The sequence below is a fragment of the Centruroides vittatus genome, unplaced genomic scaffold, assembly GCF_030686945.1.
Source record: "Centruroides vittatus isolate TY-2023 unplaced genomic scaffold, ASM3068694v2 contig_409, whole genome shotgun sequence".
NCBI lineage: Eukaryota > Metazoa > Arthropoda > Arachnida > Scorpiones > Buthidae > Centruroides > Centruroides vittatus.
The window spans coordinates 622,131-647,805 of record NW_027122221.1 but is presented as its reverse complement, the minus strand read 5'-3'; the positions used below and the strand labels follow the sequence as shown (position 1 = coordinate 647,805).

The following is a 25,675-nucleotide window of genomic DNA, read 5'->3' as shown; positions in this document are numbered from 1 at the left end:
GAAGGCTTCATAAAATCTAATAAAGTCGTCTGATGGCCGAAAGATTTTTTTCTCCTGCAAAATTTCCTCGTAGCATGCTAATAATTTTTTTTATTTCTCATTTTGTAGAAGAAATGCACTCTTCATTGAAGTCTAAATTTTCTAAAATTTGTAACCCCTTTTCAATTAAACTATCCCTCTTCAATTGAACAGTCTCTCAAGTCTCCGTAGATATAACAAACACAGAAATAAATAACACAAAATAAATTTGATTCTGCACAACACGTCCGAACATGTAAGCTGAACGATAGTATGGGGAGAGTGAGTAGTCAAGAGTCGCGTGGCACTCAAACAAAAGACAAATCGATGAGATCTGAAAATTGCGTAACTCCGGGTTCGCGTAAGTCGAGGTATTACTGTATAATAAATAAAATTGTTTGTGGTGCCGTCTGTTATAAAAAATTTCTATATTTTTAATTATTATTGAATGGCAAAAAGCTTAACTTTAAAGGTAGTAATCAGTTTCATAAAAAACTGTAAATGCTTATAACTTATAACATCTTCACTAAGCTCGACCCTATTCGACATACGACACACGATCCCCTTATCAGTCTTTCACCATCAAAATTTAATAGCATCATTGCTCCTTATATACAAGCAGACAAGCCAAACTTTTTCTTTATCTTCACTCCATCCTAAGACATTAAACAAAATAGAATCCAGCGCACACATACACTCTCAAGGAATTTTTTGTCTTTTTTTTTCTTTACTTTTTTGGGTTTAGATCTCAAAATGTGGAGATATGCAAAAAACTCTGAGGGTAAAATTTGATACGATTCCAGTACTTTCCCTTGTTATGGATACGTAACAGCCAGGAAAGTAAAAAGTAAAGGAGACTCTTACAACACATAAAAGTACATCAGAGAGAGTTGTATGACCTCCCATTCATGGCTTGACCAGAAAAGTACACAAAGTGAACAATTAATGATTTTTACGATCATTAATGTAAGGTGTGTTTAGAAAAATAGGGTTTTAAAAATTATTTTTCTTTCCTACAAACTGTCTACAAATTACAAACTGCTGGGCTTGCAGAACAGCAATAGTCAACAACCACTTTGAGAAGCACTGTTCTACAGGATATAAACAAGTTATAAACAATCATAAACATATTTACAAATAGATCAAAAGATATTTAAAGCAATTCTTATTATTTTTTTTTAATTATAAAAATTAATCGTCATATAAAATTATTTTTTTATGACAATTTTTATAATTAAAAAACAAAATAATAAGAATTGCTTTAAATATGATTAGTTATGTTATGATGAGAGCATGTCTTTTACTCAGCTATTTATTTATTATTCATTTTTGAAAATTATAAATTTTATTAGCTCAAAAGTAACTTTTTTCTATATAAAATGCAGTCTTTGTAAGAAAGAAAACAAAAATTATTTAATTGTATTTAATTATCGTCATAACTGATAGTCTTTTTGTATTACTAGTTAACGAGACTAGTTCAAACATTATTTGAAAAAAGGATACGTTATAATAGTGTCTCTGTGATGGAGCTTTTCTTGATGATTCAAAATATAAATTATACATAAACTGAAAATAGAAATCATGTGAATGCTCAAAAATACAAGGAAGAGAAAGAAATATCGATAGTTGCGACGGCCAATGCAATTGTTAACCCATGGACAGTGATGATCAAATGTCTGAAAAATTACAATAATCATAATTAATAAAACTAGAATGAAATAACTTTCATTTCATATGTTTTTAAAATTTATTTGAATTCAATAATAATAATAAATATATAGATAATAATTATATATAAATTTAATTTATTGAAATTTGTAATGACGGCTGTTAATATATTAAATATATAAAAGTCTCTGTAATCCGAACAAAATATACTTGTAAATCGGTAGACTATCTTTCAGCCAACTGCTAATAACTTCTTTTATTTAGTATGGTAAATGCATTTCGGTCCTATTTTACATCATGGACCCTCTTCAATACCTTCATACTCCCGGATCTTATACGCGCTTCTACTGCACTAATACAGCTAATTTACATGTAAATATTCACACAGTTGTTGACTGTAGTGCTAAAAAACAATTAAAAGATTACATTTAATGTACAACTCTAATTTGTTATATGTTATAAAACTCGAATTTAAAAAATTAAAAAAAAAAAAAAATTAAAAAAAATACAAAATTACATACGTTTTTGGCGACTTTGGGATCAATTCCGTACAATATATATAATATACCGATAAAACATCACTGTGGTATACAATTTTCAGTGGTAATATGTCACATAACTAAACCGTACAAATTTACACACTGTAACAGTCGTTATACAGCACTATCCCACTGCGCCATCTATCAGAGGGTACCATCTCTGATCAATTTGCATACCGTTAGAAATGTTGATCAAATTATTATTTTTACTATGGTTGTATTTTATTATTTCTATGTGTTCTTTAAATTTGCGTTTATAAATATCCCGTTCATTATGTAAAATTTGTACACTATTTCTATCAATTTGACAATTATTATTAACAACATGAGGGTACCAAGGAGAAACATTATTTTTCAAACGCATGGCTGCTTCGTGTTCTTTAATACGTTTTTCCAATATACGTCCTGTTTCCCCAATATAAACTTTCGGGTTCTGACAGTTGCAATTAATTTTATACACAGTACCAATCTTTTTTTCTTTATCGATTTTAATTGGTTAGTTTTTACTTTAATATTATTTAATATTTTATTGGTCAAGGACGCAGAATATTTTATTGGTCAATATTAAGCAGAATAAAAAACATCTCTATAATAGTTTCCCTTATGTGGATATTATATATAATAAGTGTATAAATTTTTTAAAAAATGATGAAATTGTGTTGGCCCCGTCCTTGACCAATAAAATATTAAATAATATTAAAGTAAAAACTAACCCAATTAAAATCGATAAAGAAAAAAAGATTGGTACTGTGTATAAAATTAATTGCAACTGTCAGAACCCGAAAGTTTATATTGGGGAAACAGGACGTATATTGGAAAAACGTATTAAAGAACACGAAGCAGCTATGCGTTTGAAAAATAATGTTTCTCCTTGGTACCCTCATGTTGTTAATAATAATTGTCAAATTGATAGAAATAGTGTACAAATTTTACATAATGAACGAGATATTTATAAACGCAAATTTAAAGAACACATAGAAATAATAAAATACAACCATAGTAAAAATAATAATTTGATCAACATTTCTAACGGTATGCAAATTGATCAGAGATGGTACCCTCTGATAGATGGCGCAGTGGGATAGTGCTGTATAACGACTGTTACAGTGTGTAAATTTGTACGGTTTAGTTATGTGACATATTACCACTGAAAATTGTATACCACAGTGATGTTTTATCGGTATATATATATATTGTACGGAATTGATCCCAAAGTCGCCAAAAACGTATGTAATTTTGTATTTTTTTTAATTTTTTTTTTTTTTTAATTTTTTAAATTCGGTTTTATAACATATAACAAATTAGAGTTGTACATTAAATGTAATCTTTTAATTGTTTTTTAGCACTACAGTCAACAACTGTGTGAATATTTACATGTAAATTAGCTGTATTAGTGCAGTAGAAGCGCGTATAAGATCCGGGAGTATGAAGGTATTGAAGAGGGTCCATGATGTAAAATAGGACCGAAATGCATTTACCATACTAAATAAAAGAAGTTATTAGCAGTTGGCTGAAAGATAGTCTACCGATTTACAAGTATATTTTGTTCGGATTACAGAGACTTTTATATATTTAATAAATTTAATTTATTGATTTCTGAGAAAAAAGAAAAGTTGTATATCCCCAAATAAAAAATTGTTTATGCTAAAATTGAAAAGAATTGATTGTATCTTGATTAGTTCAAAAGTCAATATAACTAAGGGCATAAAAATATCAAAACACATACTCTAACGTGAATCAATTAATAATAAATGTAATACTTACTTCAATACAATTGTTACAAATACTGCAATGAGAACATCGAGGTGGGCGGTAAAACTGACAAGTGACGCACCATTTCATTCGTACAGATATTCCATTGATTTCTACATTTTTATAAAGTGGTGTACGAAAATCGTCATCCTTATCTTCGTCTAGAGTTGCTATATTCATTTTAAAAGAAATAAATAAATTTTATCAATAAATTCAAAATTTACTAAATAACAGAAATGGAAAGAAAAAGCAATGGAATTTTTATGTAAATTCTTTCAAAAAATATTTTGTAGAAATTCAAAGAAAGTAAAATAAAAAGAAAGTATACATTAAAACTTGTTTTTTTCTCAGTAAATTAATTTTAATTATAATATACTTTTATACATATATATTAGAATTTATAAATGTCTTAGTTTAAAATCTGTATATTTAATAGAGCCATTTCAATGTTTTCATTTTTAAAAATTTGATACAGTTCTACCTTTAAGAAAGAAGTGGCTCTGTGCAACTCATTCTTAAAACTGATATTTAGCAATGTTAGTACAATAGATCTACAGTTCTATATGTTCTGATTTCTTTTTTTAACTAAAGAACAGGGCAACAAAGAATATGATGCCATTTTCAATCACTTAATATTTTAATTTTTTAATGTTCTTGAAAACCTCAAGTGTAAGAATTACCTGGGTATTAAAAATGATAAAAGACTGAAACTGACTTCAATCAATCTGGATGTTGAAAATTTGATTAATACCAAAAACCAGTGTTATCTCAATTATTCTGATATAATTTCTTTTACTTTCTTTTGTAATATAGTAAAACTTTTTCAATGATGTTTTTATGAGATGAAAAAAACACTTAAAATTACTTTTAATAATTGATATAATATATATATATTATATCAATTATTAAAAATAATTTTAAGTGTTTATATATATATATATATATATATATATTTCTTATTTTTCATAAATAAAATATTTAATTAATTAAAGCTGAAATATTTTAAAATTATTTACTGAAATGTAGAAAAATTATTTTCTGAACAAAAGAAAGAATTTAGGTATATACTGATGAATCAGGTCATTAATTAGTGGGTAACAGATCACCAATGTTTAAAAATATACTACTATAGAGTTATTACTAATCATACAGTAATAACAAGAAACTAAATGATCAGTGAAAACTCCAAGGAATATTTATAAATGACAGACATTCTATAATTTACAAATTTTCCTTGCAGTTTAGAGGCATTCAACCACCCAGTGTGGCTTCATATTTTAAAGAACTGATCTATCTACTGAAAATTTACATAGTAATACAAAGGAAGTGATATTAGTCTGTAAAATGGAAATGAATATGAAGCTATTTTGAAGCACCATCATTACTTTGCTCCTTACTCATACTAGTGATAACTGTTTTTATATGGCCACCTCCTTTGGTATGTGAATGCTTGTGTGAGTCTGCGAATTTTTAAGCGGACTTTTAAAACTAATGTTAATTGTGTTTTTTCGACATGCAAATATCCCCGATAGAAAAACGGAGAATCAGTGCGGAGGTCACTGGTTGTAATAACAAGTCAGTGGGAAAGTTGACACCTAGCTGTCAAAATGCTTTGTCATTGTCAACATTTGACGATCACGTGACCTCTTTTCCATGACAATAGTATTAAAGTGAGAGCTACTGGAAGCTCGGAGCGACCGAAAGAAAGTGGTACTTGAGATGTTGCACATTTAGTCTCCAAGTCCTCAATCCTGCCTGAGAAGACGAAGGACACGGACTACGATTCAACATGTTGAATGAAAGGAGAGACTGTTAAGACTACGATTCTTCCTACAGATCGATCGTCGAATACAGTTCCTCCCCACATAGAGGTATTTTTGATAGCAATCTGTAAACTCTCTCTCCATTGCTAACGGGAATAGGCATAGCTAAGAGCTACCCTTTTTGTAGATAACTTTGTTAGTATTTAACCACATTTAACCATGTCCATCCTCTTAGAACCTCCTGTAATCCAGATTTAGTCATATTATGCTTTGTTTATTTGTTAAACTTGTCTCTTATCACTCCGAAACACGAACATCTGCCAACTTGCTCACCTTCCTCACCACTCGATTTAAACCAGCTAAACGACAAAAAGATCGGATCTTACCGATCCATGCAGATTAAGTACACATTAGGGAGTTGCCCTGTGGCCCCCTGCTTATCTCACACTTGTTTTTACTTACTATAATCTCTGCTTGTTTTAATTTCTTTTAGAAAAATAATAATAGAGAATGAAAAAGAACAACAAAGTCAGAAAAATGGAAAGATAATATCCTGAAGAGGCAAAGAAATACTGGTGATGGCTACATAAGAAGAAATGGAGTCATGGTTCTTGAGAAAACAAGTCACTTTATTAGATTATTGTGTGAAAATTGTTGAAAATCTTTTAATACTGATATACTGATACTGATATTCAGAAGGGTCTGTTCAATTCATTCTGTCAGTGCAAATTACAGCATATATTGATCATCAGAGGGCATTACATTTGTCTAAATAATGACATAATCACAAGATTGACATTAAACACAAAACTACTGATAAAAATCATATAAATATTTAATGCTTTTTCCTGTAGATTGTTTTAGACCTGAATTCTAGCTTGCACACTGCAGAACTGTGACAAAATTGAATAATTTTAAATACAGTGGAACCTCACTTAATGAGCATCTCGCATAACGAGCAAAACAAATTGTAACCAATTATATACCTCTAAAAGCCTGTTACCGGTGTGTAATTAACATCAAAACAAAAAAATTAAATTTCACGAATGTTTTCAAACCTTCCAAGGTTCTTCTTCTAATGGACATTCTAAGATATTCTAACAGAAATTCATCACCACCTGAAGAAGAACCTCGAATAATATTCGTATTTAAAGACATTCTAATGGAAATTTGTCACCACCTGAATAACCTCAAAAGATTCAAAAACGTTCATGAAATTTAATTTTTTCGTTTTGATGTTAATTACACACTGGTAACAGGCTTTTAGAGGTACGTAATTGATTATATTCTGGTGTTGAATGAAGTAAATTTACAAATTGTAACAAAAATAACTCGCTTAACAAGCAATGTTTTGCATAACGAGTGACAAGGAGAGGGAAAGTCCTGATTGTGCACATGCTCCATCAGTCTGTGTTTAGCACTCGTTCCACTAGCATCTTACTCTCACTTGTAATCAGATATTTTCCCAAACTTGTGTTCCTACATATTACATATAAACATTAACAACTATTGCCCATTGTATAATAAACACGCCAAACGATATGCCAAATTCTTGGGCTATATAAAGGCTATAATTAAATATTAGAAATTAATTAATTTGACTAGAGGTAGGCAGTTATCCTGCCATCTCGTATTAAATTTAATGACCAATTCCAAATTAAATTTTAGAAATGTCTAAATAAAAAATTAATTAATTATAATTATTAAATTTAATACAAAACGGAAGCATAATTGCCTATCTCTAGTCAAATTAATTAATTTCTAATATTTAATTATAACATTTACATAGCCCAAAAATTTTGCATATTGTTTGGTTGTTTGAGACATTTTTTTTCATTTTTTTTTTTTTTTTGGTTTTATGCAAATTAATTTGCATTACAGGTTGGTTAATTCTGCGCTAGAAGAAAAGATGAGGATGATTCACGCTTCCTAACAATGTATATTGCATAATTTTCTTTGAATAAACATCGTACATAAAATATTTGAGTATTTTTTTGGCGTGGAACACATTATCGTATTTTACATCAATTTCTACGGAAAATATTGTTTCGCATTACGAATAAAATTCTGGAACGAATTATGCTCATTAAGCAAGGTTCCATTATAAACTGAAACATGAAATAGTAAATAAAAGTTTTTAACATAATTATTATATATTTGCATAAAGACTTTGCTTGTGTAAGTACAAGTTAAGTGTTTTTTAAAAAGATGTATTTTTCACAAGGAAATAAAATATCTGACTAACTCATTTGCTTGATGATTTCTGTTGTTGTCTAAAAAGCCTAATTTTATGAGTTCTCTTTCTCTGTTAAAGTCTTTCTCACATACATTTTAATACTTTGTAATTGTTTGATAATTTTTCCTAAATATGAAAACTAATTTCATAATGCATAGATAACAATTTTGACTCTGTATAGTTTCCTTACCTTTAGGGATGATTCCTGGATCCGTAAATGTGGCTAGTGTGAAATTAGCAATAACAAAAAAGGTTATGATTCCTTGACATATAGGTACAGCAATATGATAATGAATTGTCAAATAAGGACATCTGGAAAAAAATAAAAATTTGTATTAAAAATTGAAAAAAATGTGCATAATTTCATCTTAATCATTTACATATATTTTCTTAATTATCATATACAGTAACATTTCAATTTCTGATTTTCTTAGTAGATAACAGAAAGCCATTCAACACCTAATAAAAAAATCAAGTATCTATCAATATTCTTATGAAATAGTTTGACATAACAATTTTATATAAGAGTAATCTTGTAACAAATAAATTAACTAATTCTAATCAGTAATAAATTAATAATTTAGAAATATTTGGAAAAATGATCAATTGAGAAGATGACTAATATGCAAAACAATTGCTGGATTAAATTGGGCTACTTTGACATATTACTAAAATTTTTGTCTTCACACATCCTCACAACCACAAGAACAAACAATTACCACGAGCAGAGTCGACCTTTCTTTTGAGGCTCTTCCCTGCTTACGAATATGTAAATTGATTAAATGTCCCTCTGGCACCAGATTCTTTTAAAATTTATAAAAATCTCAGGATGAAATAAGTATTTGTTTAAGATTTTGTATATCAAAGATATTTCTAAAAATCTTTTTGAAAAATATTCTCATTAAAATATCTTTAATATTTTTAAAAACATATTTCATCATGGATTTTTATAAATTTTACAAGAAATATTTTTACAAGAATCTGATGCCAGAGGGACATTTAATCAATTTACATATTCGTAAGCAGGGAAGAGCCTCAAAAGAAAGATCAACTCTGCTCGTGGTAATTGTGTGTTCCTGTGGTTGTGAAGGATATGCGAAGATATCAAAAATTTTTAATTGTATTTAGTCTTCGATAATTTTTAGAAAATTATATGGCATAACATCCTCTTGTATTGAATCATTTATTTTACTTTATTATTTTATTTTTCACTATTGGTGTAAGACAGACTATCAGAATCAGGTCATACTAGCTGGCTTAATCTTGAGTGAACAGTAAAACTTCAACAAATAGTTTCCATGAGCCTGAATAAGGCCAAGATTATCAAAAGAAATTTGATAATTTCTCTTCTTGTAACTTGAAAATGGCTCACCAATTCTTGGTACATGTTGCTGATGAAGACTTCCTCATAAGCTGTGACTATTGAAGGAATCTTAGTGATTAACTTCACACTAGGTTTACCTCAACATATTATCTTATTACGTATAATTATCAGATTCATATCTCATATGAAAGGAAACAAAATAAGTATTAACAATAATTATTTATATACTAATGTTTCATATTCAAGTTTTGCTGAAACTCATTATTATTTTTTCACTTTCGCTTTTTGGAAGGAATTAAAGGAATAGTTTTGGTTGTACCATTTTATAATGATTCAAATTATGAAATTTAATAATAAAACTAGAACAATTTTGGTTTTATGAAATCATTCAAGCATTACTGTAGTAACTAAACACGAAACACTTGAAATGATTTGGGTGACAATAATGCAGTCAATAGTGTGTTTTAATTAAAATGGAATAGAATAATTGCTTCAAGTTCAGTCAAATTTCACAATACATTCAATTTCCTCCTAAAAAAATTTCAACAGGTTTATTCTATTGTATGGAATAAAGCAGACTGTAAATCGTTCCAATACATTGACATTTCCTGTTAAATATGAATAATACAGTCATTCATGCATTGCAATGAATTCTAAAGCTAGCATCAAAAAACAAAAAGAATCTAGTCTAAATATGTATAATATTAAATTATAGTATATAAAAACATGTATATAACACTTAAGCAGAACAAAAAACTACTTATAAATATAATTCAAAATAAAATTGTCATCAATATTTTATACCACAAATTTTCTTTCATAAATATTTTACTGACATTCCACAAGAATACACTTCACAGTGTAAAATGTACAATGTAAAAACAAAACTCTTAAAAGAATTCATATCAAATGAGTGTCAAGCCATACTTTTAACAGTACATCATAATCCAATTATTTAGATGTATTAGGAACAAAGAGTAAGAATGCAGGCAATCCCTATCTTTCAGACTTAATCTGTTTCAAAAGTTTAGCAATAAAGAAACATGTGAAGAAGTTCCATCCTTTTTTTTAAACGCTTTTTGTCTTGTGGATACTAAGGGGACCTCTTTTAGCTAGCCCATTACGGATTCGGCCAAACCCACAATGAGGTAGCCAGGTGGTGAGGGACAGGGCCTGACATATCCAGATGGACCACCACCTAAAAATTCCTGGGGCTTTTTTTGAGCCATCTGGATTTGATCCTGGATTAACCCAGAGCAGTAGGCTGCCACCTTGACCATTTGGCCATCCAGATGTCATGCATAAAGCATTATTTAAAATGTTAAAAACCACAGATTAAACAGAAAACAGACAATAAAAACTAATTTTTACAAATGATTTTGCTATTACCAAAACCAAAACAGGCCAAAAATGGTTTAAAAAATTTTTGTTAGCTAAAATACTGTACAGTATATGAAAGTGCAAATTTGATGTATGAAAAACAATTCAGGAATATCAAAGTATTATGTACAAGAATACAAGTTGTCCAAAAGTTAGAGATCACCTGTAAATTATATTGGGTGGTCAAGTATATAGTATCATGTATAAGTGTTGAGAAAAGTTATTGCTTAACTTTGATTAATAATTGTTTCACATTATCAAGCTAACATTTACAATAATTCTATTTTAAATAATTAAAATTAGTAATAATAATATGTTTAATTAAACAATAGCATTTTTATTCAAGACTTGGGTTAGATAGAGGTCACACTGAAGCGTACTGAAGATATTTGAAAAAATCACTAGCCTATAGAAAATTGTAACTTCACATATAAGATACAGGGCAATTATTTGAGCCATTTCTGGATGAAAGTTCATCTTATATGCCATAAAATAAAATAATTCTGAATAATTTTATTTTTATTTGATGTATTTTTCTATTGTAAAATATATATTTTGTACAATAATATTCTTAGAAACATAACCAAACAATTGCCTTAAAAACACAGGCTATAAATCCACTATTTTTAATAATTAATACTAAGTAATTTGCTACTAAGAATTAGGTGCCATCTGTTATCTAAATTAATAATTATAATTTAAATAATTAATAAACAATTTAGAATCATCTGGAAAAAAAAAAACTGGCCTGTGGCAGGGCCTGAACCCACAGCCTTCACTTTCCGTGCAGTGCGCTTGCCAGTCGCACCATCCAGACCCCAAGCAAGCCTTTGCTTCCAGATGTATTTAAATTTAGATATAACCTTACGCATGATTAACTGCATAAGGTTATATCTAAAATTTAAGGTGATCATTTGGCTGCATATGTATATATTATCGGGCTTCAGGTTGTTTAATATACTTATATTCTTAGAAAGCAATAACAAATTGAAAAATTCTGCATTGTTCTGATTGAAAGTTGAATAAGTTTTGGTTAAATGATTAAGAACTAGAAATAGTGCCTCCTTTCAAATATTTAGAGACTGTCTTTTCTTTAACTCTTTTTCCACATTCACATTAGATAATAATTAGACAAACTTCATGATTATTCTCAATTTTTTCCAAGTTGAAACTCAATGCAATCAATACTCATTTAAAATTATTTGATTTGTTGATTTTATCCAAGTTTAATTCCAATTTGGAGATGGTCTGAAATTATACAGAGAATTTGAATTTGTTTAACTTCATTTCTGTAGAACACTACTGAAATTGAATGGAACTGTTGCTGGTCCTTTCATTCAAATAGATCTAGCCACTCTCCACTGCAACTTAAAATATGTAATTCTTTATGTACCTGGTATTTTATTATTAGATTGCTAATCTTTAATTTACAAAAAAATGCCATTACATTGATCTGTTTTAACTTTTGACACACATCATCTACAAAAGTTTTCATATAAATCAAGTTTTATCATATCATATAATACAATAAAATTATTTTTTTTAAATAATTATTTTGAGCACAACTTTAAAATTTACAGATCTAGTCATGGAGCTCCAATGGAATTAGCATTATCTGCATTTTTAGAAGAATTTTTAATATGCAATTTGAAATATGAGATTTTTCACTTTTCGAGTATTCAATTTGAATAGCTGTGTATGTGAGTATACACTTTTTGATTCAATATGTGGATAATGCTTTCCTAATTTTGCAGAATGCATATGAATATTTCACAAAATTTCTTGAAGAATTTTTGAGAAGCATTTAATTCATTCTTCCGTAGCAACATCAAGAGAGGCAATAAGGATTTTTTTCTCCAAGCCAAGAGAAACTTAGGAGCCCGTAATGATTTGTATCCCTTTACTAACAGGAAATAAAATCTTTAAGATTCCTTTATATTAATTAATAAAGGAACATTCTATTTATTTCATCTAAAGGGCCCTACTCTATCCAGGTCCCCATACAAAGTCTCAACAACTCTGTTCCTCCATTATTTAAACAAAACAATATCATTTGGTTTTCTGGATATAAACATTTCTAAGATAGCGTTTTAATTTAAAATTTAATTATTTTGGTAACCACTGAAAAACGGTTTCTAGACAAATAAACAAATTTGTTATGTCCTCCTAATCCAGCTTTCACCAGAGTGGTTACAAAAATAAGTGATTTTATCCGGCCAATATTGTTATTCAGCTTTATATTAAAATTTAATGTTTATCAAAAGTTTGATACAATTTGTATTTTGTTACATTACTTAGTTCATAAAATTTTCTTTGGTGTGGCAAGGTATGATTTTTCTTACGAAAGATCAAACTGCCTTAACTGTGTTTCATTTTAATACAATTAAAACAAGACTTGTCTGGCACTTTAACAGATATAATTAAATTTATGTCAGTACAATTATTTATTTTATTTAACATTCAGTTTCTTCCTATAAATCAGGGATTTGTAATGAGAAAAAGTTCGTTGCAAATATGGAAACGAAAATGGGTACACACGTAATTTTAGAACAAAAACATCAGTTTTTCACACAGTATCAATCTAAAATTAAATAAAAATGAACATTTACCCAAATGCCTTATAATTATAATAGATTGTTAAATTTCAATTTTTGTTTTACATTCAAATGATGCATTTGAGGATAAATTTAATATTTCAATTTAATTAATCAAAAATGTTTATAATACATAAAATTACGACTTTAGTTAATTGAATATGTTATCTAATTAGCATTTAAGACTTTAGTTCTTTTTCTGAAATTGATATTATAAACTATTTTCAGTTATTCAAGGACATGCTTCCTTTTGAATAAATCTATGAATTTATTTTGTAATTTAATTGTTATTCTTTACTTCACAACAGGGTGCATGGGTAGAAACTGGGCACCTTTAACATCACTCTTTATTCAGGAATATCTTACACACCGATACACATTTCGGGCATACAAATGTCTTAAAGAGGGCTAATGTACTGAACAGACTATTCAGTGCCTATTCGGTGCACTGTCAGGAAATCTTAACTGTAGATATATGTATTTTAAAAAAGGATGTGTATTCAACAAAAATTTACACTAAAACACATGATTTCAGCTAACTTCATTGTACATCCAATGATCAGGATCCAATAGAATATAGAATTAAACTAGGATTCTAGACTAATGTATACAGCAAGGCCACGTTTTACAAAGTGCTTAGGTTCCCAACATGGTTCAAAAAAAGTAAATTTTTTGTAAATTGAGGAAAAATATTTAAATGATATTAGCTACTTCAGTATGAAAATTGACTACAAATTAAAGTTAGAAATTTAACACTATGGATAGCTATCAAAAATTCAACATGTTTATTTTTTTAATATTTTGGATCAAATTACATCAAAAATAATTTTAAAAGCTATATTATTACCTTAATAATATTTCAATTTTAATAAAAAAATACATTTCACAAAAACCTTTCACTCTTTCTCTAGCAGTTTCTTAAGTCCATTGTGAAACTTATTTAAAGAAGCTCCAGCTTTCCGTTCATGGATTTAATAAAAAAAATTATGGATATTTCATAATTATTTTACATATGTAATATTTATAAATAAAATAAGACAAAAGTTATAAATTAAAAACATATTTGAAAACAGTGGCATAATGAAGAAGCATTAATAAGATGGGCCTTTTTCGGGGTCATTTAGATTCATACATTGAGATTTTTCTAGTTAAGAACTGCAGTAAAAATATCTCTTGTACCTTTTTCCTTCTCTTATCCAATATTTTATAATATGCTTTAAGAGCATTTGTTACAGCTCTTCAGTTGAAAGAGCTGCATTCCCAATCAGGATTATTACCACAAAGAGATTGACAGGCAGTTTATATCTGTATCAAACTTCTTTAAGTGTCTTTGTGGTGAGAGCCCTGAATAGTATCCTTTCCTAAACGTCTTTGTCCTCTTTAGCAAGTTTTGAAGCCACCATGTTTAGTGTAGTATTTAAGATGAAAATTAAATGAAAGAAAGTAAAGAACATAATGAAACTAGCATCATGAAATGTGTACACCGTGGAAACTAAAATAAAACATCTGTATGATAAACTACAGCTGTACTAGTTCTCCAAATTCAAAACTAACCAGTTTTTTGGTAATTCCAGATTTCTGGAAGCTGGATAATTGATCCACCAAATCATATGATGATGAAAGAAGTGAGAAAATTTTAAAATTTCACAGAAAAAAAATTAATTTTTTTACTGACACTATTTATTCCCTACAGCAAAAGAGTACTGTACATATGAATCAATCTGAGTGGGAAGTGTCTATGTCAGATGAGAGAGATGGAAGGAGATATGTGAAAACTGACACATGAATCTGATCTCTCTCAGCTGTTTTGTTTTTTACAGTTTTAAAATGTCTTCATACTATCTTTATTATGAACAGTTTTATCATTTTACATATTTCTACAAACTATTTATGATAAAGATAACATAAAAATGTCTTAAAACTGTAAAAATAGCTGAGAGTTCAGATCCGTGTATCAGCTTTCGTATGTCTCTTTCCACTCCTTTCATCTGACATAGACCCTTCCAGCTCGGGCTAACTCGTGTCTATTCTTTTGCTGCATAGACTAGCATAAATAAATTTTAAATAATGATTTATATTGTAAAATGTATAGCGCAGTACTAAAGCTAACTACTATACTTTAGATTAACAATTAGATTTTAAGGACATTACACAAGAGCATAATTTTTGATGATAGAGTTTGACAATTGCTATAATTAGCAATCATTAAGCTCCATTATCATTTCACAAGTTTTAAATTTTAGATTTTCCATACTTTTTCCTAATAATTTTAAAATATACTTGAGTAAAATATATCCAATGTTCGTAAGTTTCAACAGTTTTTTGATTATTATTAATAATAATAATAATATAATCTGTGTGTGTTTGAATTCCTTATAAATCCTGCTGTCTTGTCCAATCCAGACGATAGTTTGCTTATATATGTTGATGGAATACAGGCTATTTAATTTGAAGATTAGCTTATATAAATTAATTTTAAATATAAAAAAAAGTGTATGTTTTGTCCATAAGATGACACTAGAGTCAGCTCAGTGATTACTTACATTACACAATGATATAATTTACTTTAATAATAGCCAATCACATCATTTCTACAAGCATTTTTAAAAACTTTCCTTACTGACAAGATGATACTCTGTTATTGACATTCTACTCTCTCATAAAAAGTAGTCTTTAATACAATGCGATCTATCATCATCATCAGAATAAAAATCAAAATTATATTTTTTTAAATATTAAAGATTTCTTAATTATTTTTTTTAATAAATTTTGTTTTCATCAGTTTATTTAAGACAAAGTAAGCAATAAATATATTTGAGAATTAATACAGTTTACTATTTATTATGTTCAAAATAAATTCATAAATTCTTTTAAAGTAACAATAATTCTCTTTACACTCCATTGTCTCCTGTAGTTCTCCTTCAAGCTGTACGTTTGCACTGAAGTAAAGTGTAGCGTATCGACATTCATTGTCATCTTTAACTAGTTAATAAATTACAGAAGATATTTTTTGAAAAGTTTAGATATCCTCAAAAGAAAAACCAGTTTTATTATATAGTCAAGTCCATTTAAGAGAACATCTTCCATACACATAATTTTCTCCTTTATTTTGTGTATAGTGACATACCAGATAGTAATGCAGTCAGTTTAAATCATAACCCTGACAATGATGTTTTTAGAGTATCAATTTGCATGAGAGGGCACTACTCTAAAAAAGATTAATAAGGCTCTTTCTTTTATCTTACAGTAAATCACTGCCCAGGATGCGTGGCAGTGATATACACAGTGGTATTTGTTGAGATTCACTGAAATGTGCAATGTGGTTAAAGGAAATGAGTGGAGGAAGGTGAAGAAGTTGAATAAGATGAAAAAGAAATTGCTCATGAATTAACAAAACCTGTTTCTCATTCAGATGCACTGTTTATAAAAATTACCAAATTCTTTACATTAAAACCCTCTAACTCTTACAATCATCCCTAAAATCAAATACACACAAAAAGAACATTTAGGTTTCAAATTTTCTTCATTACTACATTTTTCTTACTGTGTTTGTTGATCTCTATCTTTTCTGCTGTTAAAATATTTTTGCTCTCTAACTGCTGTCACCAATTTTACCTTATCCCATTCTACCTCTATACTCTTACTATATGCCTCTGCAGCTAAAGTTTTTCCTATCCTCCTGACATTTATCTTTTTAGTTTGTAATGTATTGTATGGCAAATAACTGATAATTGGAGTGCAGTAAAAATTACTTGTAGATTTCACATTTCCAAGTGTTATATGGAGCTTCTAAAACATGACAGGGAAAAAAAGATTTGAATATCACAAATAACCCAGTAGTTGATCTTATTTTGGATAAAGGAACATAATGCAGCAATCCTGAGGATGCTCCCTTAAGTAGACTTAGCTGTATATGAAAATACAAAGCATGTTATGTTAGTGTTGTGTATACTTAAGGATTTCTTTCTTAAATATTTCATTAGGATCGTAATTTTTTAATAAAATTTTTTATTAAAATTTTTAATAAAAACAAAGAAAAGCTAAAAATTAAGTTTTTTAATATGAATAGTATAAATGTTCTTAAGAAATGAAAATATTTATTAATTTTATACATGAATTTGCTCCTGAATGATTTTCTTTAATCCAAATTGAAGATTATTTGTATTTTTTTTATAGCAAATATATATAAACCCTAATATACATATACATGACGGATGAATTTATAAGAAATGTACAGTACAGGCTGATTTAGAACATATCAACAGAACAGAAATTAGGGAGCTAATTCTACAGCATATTTGGATGAAAAAATCCCATATAAACATGGATTGTATATTCAATAGTATTTGAGTATAAATGTAAAAACATACCATTTTATCATTTAGAATACACTTGGTATCTAATTATTAATTAGACCTGTGGTTCTCGGAACACTGGTACTCCGTGAAGCCACTTCAAGTGTTCCACAAAAAAATCAAATATACAATTAAAAATTGTTGCAAAAGAAAAATCAATACAATGGAAAATAATTTTTGTATGGGAATGTAATCAGCAAATGCCAATGTGGTCATCTACTAGACTGAGTGAATTTGATTTCAAAAAGGTTTGACAACCCTGCTTTAAAGCTGATGTATTGTAAGTGTTCTGTGGAAAGAAATGTCAAAGTTTAGTGTTCCCCGACTTCAAAAAGATCGAGAACCATTGAATTAAACCATTTTGAAAAAGCTTCTTGCACCGGTAACAGGTTACAGAAGTGAGTTTCTCTTGTTCATTGGCAGTTTATCTTGTTATGTTTTAAATGTGCATTTATTGTACATTCTAAATACCAGCTGAGTACCATTCCCCTCCTTTCTACTATGCTATACAGCACACTCTTCTGCAATGCATTGAGTTTGGAAATGATGTTTTCAAAATTTCTATAAAATCAGTGTTACACACTGCTGCTGCTTTAAATACTGACAGTAGGACTCATTAGTATATTTTTTTTCCACAAATATACACCTTAGAATCAGCTCCCGAAGTCCCACTGATAAGTTCTAAATTGCCCTGTATTTACAAATACCAATTCTTTTATAAATATACAGTGTACATATAGTTACATATACAGTGGGTGAATGGTTAACGAACAGTTCAGATCGGATAACAAACACTTTCGCAAAAGATTTTTATGTTCGGACAACAAACACTTCACAAAACATGCAGAAAAAGAAGCAACATAAAATAGTGAATACCAATTGGTCTTCCCTTATCTCCAGGTGACAATTTGAAACTTTTTGGAGCTCTGGAGACGTCGACATCGACGCTCAACCTGATACCAAACGGATAGTATTCCTCCAAATTTTGAAACTCTCCCTTGTAATTCCAGCTTTTTGTTTACCTTTCTGACAAATAATTTTTTATAGTCTTCGCAAGACTATCGGGCAGGTACTCGTTAAGTTTTGCGTCGGTTTTTATTTACAAAAGGTGAGAGTTTAACTGTCCCATCTGATATTCGTTAATGTTTTAATACCAGATTTCAAATTTCATCCAAACCTTCCATTTAAATAATTTTTTGTGCACTAGTTGATTTCTGTTCCCTGAATTTTTGTAAATGCTTTCTAAACTAATTATTTAAAAAAAGAAACTGATAATATTATGGAGCATAAAAAGAGTGGAGTGTCAAAAACTGTGCTCACTATAGAAACCAAGTAAGATATAATAGCAAAGGTAGGAGTGGGCAAAAGATGTCTGATGTTCCTAGTCAATATGGCTTGAACAGGTCTACAGTAAACACAATCTTAGCTATGAAAGATATATCAAGAAGTCTCAAGCAATCAAAGATCTTTTGAGGAAGTAGGAGGATGTCAGAACAATGGGCATCCAAATGGCATCCAAATCAGAATGAGGTTAATAGGCTTGGGGATCGCTACAATTACAATGCTATTAATTACTTCTGAAAAATCCTGAAGAAGAGAGAAAAGCAATTGACATTGGACAGATTCTTTAACCCCCACAAATGGAAAAATATCTAATAAAAATGCAAAACTGTGTATATATGTATTTTTATTACTACATATATACTTTCTTACTACATTTATTTATATTTTTTATTTTTGGAGTCTCCAGAACAAATTAATCAAATTCCCATAAAAACCTATGGTAAATTGATAATTGGTTAATGAACAATTCTGATAGCAAACAAAGTCTTGGAACAGATGATGTTTGTTAACTGATCACCCACCGTATTTGAATATTATTGAATAAAAATATATTTTATATATTTCATAAAAGGATTTATTGACTTATTTTCTTTTATACTTATTATCACAATAAATTTTTCAAATTTTTAATTATAAATGGCATTTAATTTAGAAAAATAAAAATTAATATGCAAATATAACCGTAATTACTGGTATATAAATAGAGTAGTAATTTTTAATAAAAATTAAATTATTAAAAAATATTTATTTAATTAATTAATACACTATATATAAATTAAAATATTATATTGTTTTTGAATAATTAAAATAAACTTAGCATATTTAAGTAGAATACACAGACAAATTTCTTAATTTACAGACTTATTTTGTAAAATATATCCTTGAAACTGATTTGCTTTACTTCATTTAAACATGGCTATTTAATATGCAGTCACACACATTAAAAACTTGTCAGAAAGAAAAATGCTAAGTGCAAAACACTATACTTTACAGTATTTAAAAGATTCCACTTTATAGAAAAAAAATGCTGCCATCTAAACAAGTTACTACATTTAAAGTTATAGTTCTGACTTCATTTTTAACAGGTTTTCAGTCTTTTTTTGTATTAAACTAAAATTCATTTGAAATATTTAATGAACTTAACAACCAACTTCTTAAAATCAAAACTTGTATAACAGACATAAAATAAATAAAAATTCCAAACAACCTATAAAAAGTAGTGTGTTCCAAATATGACAGCACTTTAATACAGTATATAAGAGGAGCTTGTTTTGCATAAACTGTTAAAATTATTGAGTTAATTCTTATCTTGAAACTACTGTTAATGGACCTATAATACCACTAAGATCTCATTCATTTAAAAATATTATTTGTATTTAAGAAATAAAGTTTTTATAGGACAGTCTTGTATCCAATATGAATGCAGTACTGGAGCAAATACCTGGCAAGCCTGGGACCAGAAAAGGTCCAGATTTCTATTTTCTGGACACAGACTAAATATATATTGGGTTGTTCGGAAAGTTCGTAGCGATTTTTGATAGCCGACAGTTGAGACACCGATTGACGCGAAAATGATTAGAATTGTACAAACCAATGAATATTACGATAAATGACCTTGAGACGCGTCCGTTACAAAAAAACCGTTAAGATTATTCAAATAGCGTTTAATTTGGCTCATTGCAAAAATGGATGCGAACAACGTGCATTATCGACACTTGTTTCTTTTCTTTTTTCGTAAACGCAAAAATGCTGTACAAACAGCAAAAAAGATATGTGATGTTTATGGTGAGAGTGCTGTATCAGAATCAACTGTTCGAAAGTGGTTTGCAAAATTTAAAACGGGTAATTTCAGCCTTGAAGATGCTCCTCGCTCAGGAAGACCTCCTGTTATTGAAGAGGACCAAATCAAAGCATTATTGGATGAAAACCCTCATTACACAACTCGAGAGATTGCAGACATAGTGAAGTCATCAAACAGTACTGTATTTCAACATCTAAAGAAGCTCGGATACGTGAATCGTTATGACATTTGGATACCTCACGACTTAACGGAAAAAAACTTACTGGATCGCATCTCCATTTGTGATTCTCTTGAAAAACGAAATGAAAATGACCCTTTTTTGAAGCGTTTAGTGACAGGTGATGAAAAGTGGATCATTTATAACAACATCAGCCGAAAACGATCATGGGGTAAGAAAAATGAATCACCATTAAAAACTCCAAAGGCCGGTCTTCATCCAAAGAAGGTCATGCTCACTGTCTGGTGGGATTGGAAAGGAATCCTGTACTATGAGCTGCTTCCACAGAATCAAACAATTGATTCTGATAAGTATTGTTCCCAATTGGATAAGCTGAACATGGCAATTAAAGAAAAACGTCCGGAACTGGCCAATAGAAAAGGCATTGTGTTTCACCAAGATAATGCCAGACCTCACACGTCTTTACGAACACGCCAAAAATTATTGGAACTAAGCTGGGATGTTTTACCCCACCCCCCTTACTCACCCGACCTTGCCCCGTCGGACTACCATTTGTTCCGTTCTCTACAAAATTCCCTTCATGATAAAAACTTTGATAGTTTGGAAGCTTGCAAAAACCACGTGGATCAGTTTTTCGCAGAAAAAACTGGAAAGTTCTACGAAGAGGGTATCATGAAGCTGCCCCATAGATGGCAACACGTCATTAAAAACAATGGCGCATACATAGTGGAATAAAAGTATATTTTTAGTATTAAAACAATTTCTTTTATTTCTCTTAAAAATCGCTACGAACTTTCCGAACAACCCAATACTTAAAATATAAAATACGCAATAAAAAGTAAAGAGCTAAACTGTTTCTAATACATCATATCCTAACAGTCACACTGGAACTTGCAGCACATGTACACCATGGAAAACAAAACAAAGCGGTCGTGCAGCAGAATACAGCTGTACTATAGCCCATCAAATTAAAAACTAGTCAGTTTTCTGGTAATTCTGATTTCTAGAATTTGAATATTTGGTACAGGATTGTTGCACTAATGCAATTCTATTGCACTTTGTCTTTTATCATTTACAGTGATAAATTGGCCATTGAGTTTTATTAGTTTGATTAGAGTTAATTACCTTAAAATTTCAGTACATATTTAAATTTATGATGAATCATTCGTAAATTATATATTAATTTTTATAATTTTCTACAATGTGGATGACTATACAAAAAATAATTTTTAAAAAGTAGCATAAATATTAATTCAAAAGAATATAGATTAGAAAACGATAATTTGTTATTTACCTACAAGTGTATTTTTTAAAATTAAATATTACATATTCATTCATTTAAAAACAATGTATATAAGCAAAACATTCTATATTTCATATCACTCAAATATTATGATCAGCTATAACTAATAATTAAACAAAATTTAATAAATTATCTAAATTAATTAAATTTTGTCATAATTAACATCAAAAACACTTACAAAACATTTCAAAATAAAATAACTTAAACTTTAATAAAATTAAAATAGTGTAATTAGTGTGAAACATTAAATAACTTAGTGTTTTTTTTTAATTTTTCATTATATAGAAGTTTAATTATTTTTAAAATAATAAAAATATTTGATATGATTTAAAATATCAAACCAAACAATAGACTTGTATGTTAGGTGTATTTCAAACAGAATACTCTGATAATATTTAAGAACATGAACAAAAGAAAACTGATAATCAGTAATATTTAAAGAACTACAACAGAAGCTTGTTAATCCAGTAACTGATAATACAAAATGTCCAGTAACCAGCAACCTCTGGAAAGTAGCCAACAATTCAGAATTGTCCAATAATAATCCAATCTGCTGGTATTATGCGAGTAAAAATTTATTTGGACATTTGGTATGCTAATGAACCAGGCAAAATAACAGTACAGGTGTGAAAAACAATTCTTTGCACACGAATCATTGTGAATGTTGATTTTGCCCAATAACACATTTATTAATATTTCTGCAGGTTTTTTCAATTAATCTTGACACAGCATAATCGTGCACTGCATCGTCTTCAGACTGATTAAACAAATCAGAAGCATACGGCAGCATGCACCGGTAAAAAACAAACAGCAATATCTATAATGTTCGAATGTCAAATAACTTATCAATTTTGTAAAAATATAATGCATGTAGTAATCCTAAATAATCAATAATCCGATACCTTTCTGACTCCTTAGGTGCAGGATTAACGAACTGCTACTAAATATCATATTTCAGCCAAAAATAAAATCAAGAAAAATAATTCAAGAATACTTTCATAATTTACTATTAATAATTAAATTAATAATTCAAATATAAAGTAAAAATTATCTTTTACAAAATTATTCAAAAGCTCACATATTCAAAAAATAATCAAGATATAGCTTTTAACAGTTCAGATAAAGTTAAATTTTTAATAATTCTGACAAAAATTTAAGAAAATTAAACCATACTTTTTAAATAATTTTAACAAAACTACATGCATAAGCTCACAGTCCAATAAACTTATAAACAGATATCTGCATATAAAAATAAACAAATTAGGATTCTACACTCTATTGACTTACAAATGTATAATGTTTGAAAAATGTCAAAAAACTGCATTTCAAAATATTAATATAGAAATTAAAATGACCTCAAAAGGAAGAGTCAACATCCAAGATTTTTTGCATTCAAAATCTATCTTTACGATTAGGAATTTATAATTATTTACTCCTCCAAAGATATTTTATCACATCCGCAAAAACCGTCAGCCAATTGGCCGGCCGGTTTCGTAAAGATCGGCCACGCAACCCACACGCCGGTTTGCATCCCATTTTTCGTCAATATTTTTGTTACACATTTACTCACTTTTATACGCAAACCGAGTGTAGTTTACACTAACCGGATATCTATCTTCTCGAAAACAATAACAAATTTTGTTTCAAAACACATCGCCGACCTTTATCGTAACATAGAGAACGAGTAGAAGTCATCTTCGGGGCACGGATTTACGTACGTACATATTACTCGAAGGTAACTCGACGTACTCGACGATCTTAAAATTTCACCCTCGGCGGATTATTTACGGAGTCTCTCCGGATCATAGGTAGCACACTGGTAAAACCGACCTTTGGAGGCAAAGGGTCCCATGGACATTTTGCCGGTGCCACAGGGTCTACCACTCCGGGGGTGGGAAATCCCCCATTCACAGTTCACAACTTACCATCCAATTTGCACAATTATTAGCACTTACCTATTGGAATTAATCTATTTTTATAGCCTGGAATAATATCGATCCCTTTTATTTTGAATTTAGCGACACCTGCGAGTATCGAGGTGAGAGGAAATGATTGAAATAAATAAATAAAAATGTATTGAGACTTACGGAAAAACAAAAAATAGAGTCGTAGCCGATATTAATAACGTCCATGCACAGACAGCTGGAATGAATCTGGTCTTAGATTTACACTTAGACATTGTTTCTACTGCTGATTTCTTTTTAATGCTAAAATTTGTCGTCAAGTTCCATCTGAAAATAACCCTAACTCTAACGATGTCCAACACCTCCTAAAAATAACCACAAAATAACCTACGTTAGCCATACAATTGATATTTGACGATAAATGTTGTATTAGTCGAGTCTTTCATTAACTTTAATTGTGTTTTAAACCACTAAACACAAAAAATTTTTCATAAAACGATTCTACTCCTCAGACGAGGTAGAGTTCGTTTCTCGCAAATCCACTTCTGCGCCCTCTGGCGTCCAAATATCGCAATCGTGTTTTTCGCGCATTAAAACGTAATTAAGATAATAAATTTTATGTCATATTATATTTTTTCATATTTTCGTCCATAAGTTAAAAATAAAAAATTCAAATAATATATATATTTATATGTAAAATCTAACCTTTATTAAAACTAATAAACAGGTACAGTACGGCGGTGTATTTACAGACAATCCTTCCCGTTTGTGTTTCCGTGTTTAACTTGTTGTAATTTATTTTTAAAATTAAAGAGTCTATTGTTTATAAAAGTCATTAAATAATTAGTAATTTTCGAGAAACTATCGTTACTAACAGTGATCATATTTCAGTTTAAATTTGAGTCGGCGGGATGGCCAAAGAGGTAAAAGCATCCAGGTCCCGGCACTGAATCCGCACGGTCAAATTAATCCCAGAAATATTTAATAAGTCCCGAATATGTCGGGCTCTATTCTTCATCAACCGGCCGCTTCATTGTGGCCTGGCCGAACCCATAACATGCTTGTTTAAAGAGGCCCTCTTAGTGCCCACAGGCCGGAAAGAGTTTTTTAAAAAATGTCGATGTAGGCCGAGGTAACAGAATCATTATTTTTGGAACCATCTGTAGCAATTACCATTTCATATTTCTGTTGTTGAATCCATTCGTTGAAATTAGCTTCTAGAACCTCTGGGGATAAGGCGAATTGTTGAAATCGACATAGGCTAGCAATAACCATGCCCACATAGGCCCATAAAGTGGGCGGGTTGTGAGGGATGATGACTCGTCATTTCCTGACGGATAACTTCCCGAAAAATTCCTGAAGTTTTTTAACCTTCCGGATTTGAGCTATTGGTTAATCCGGCCCTGAACCTACCGATCTGGAGGACTCGATCCTCCAGATCGGTAGGTTCAGGGCCGGATTAACCAATAGACAAATTAGAAAAATGTCTAGGGCCCGTAATTCGGAGGGGCCTGGC

The 25,675-nt window shown here is 29.5% G+C and overlaps 1 protein-coding gene across 1 annotated transcript in view; it reads right to left on the bottom strand.

The window, feature by feature from the left end:
- Positions 1–24,718, bottom strand: part of Zdhhc8 (zinc finger DHHC-type containing 8) — a 47,398-nt gene extending 22,680 nt beyond the window's left edge. The window contains 4 exon segments of the mRNA XM_067271944.1: positions 1,522–1,694; positions 3,990–4,147; positions 8,167–8,288; positions 24,343–24,718. Of these exon segments, the coding sequence (XP_067128045.1) occupies positions 1,522–1,694; positions 3,990–4,147; positions 8,167–8,288; positions 24,343–24,434 (545 nt within the window). The 5' untranslated portion in view covers positions 24,435–24,718.
- Positions 24,719–25,675: the final 957 nt, after the last annotated feature.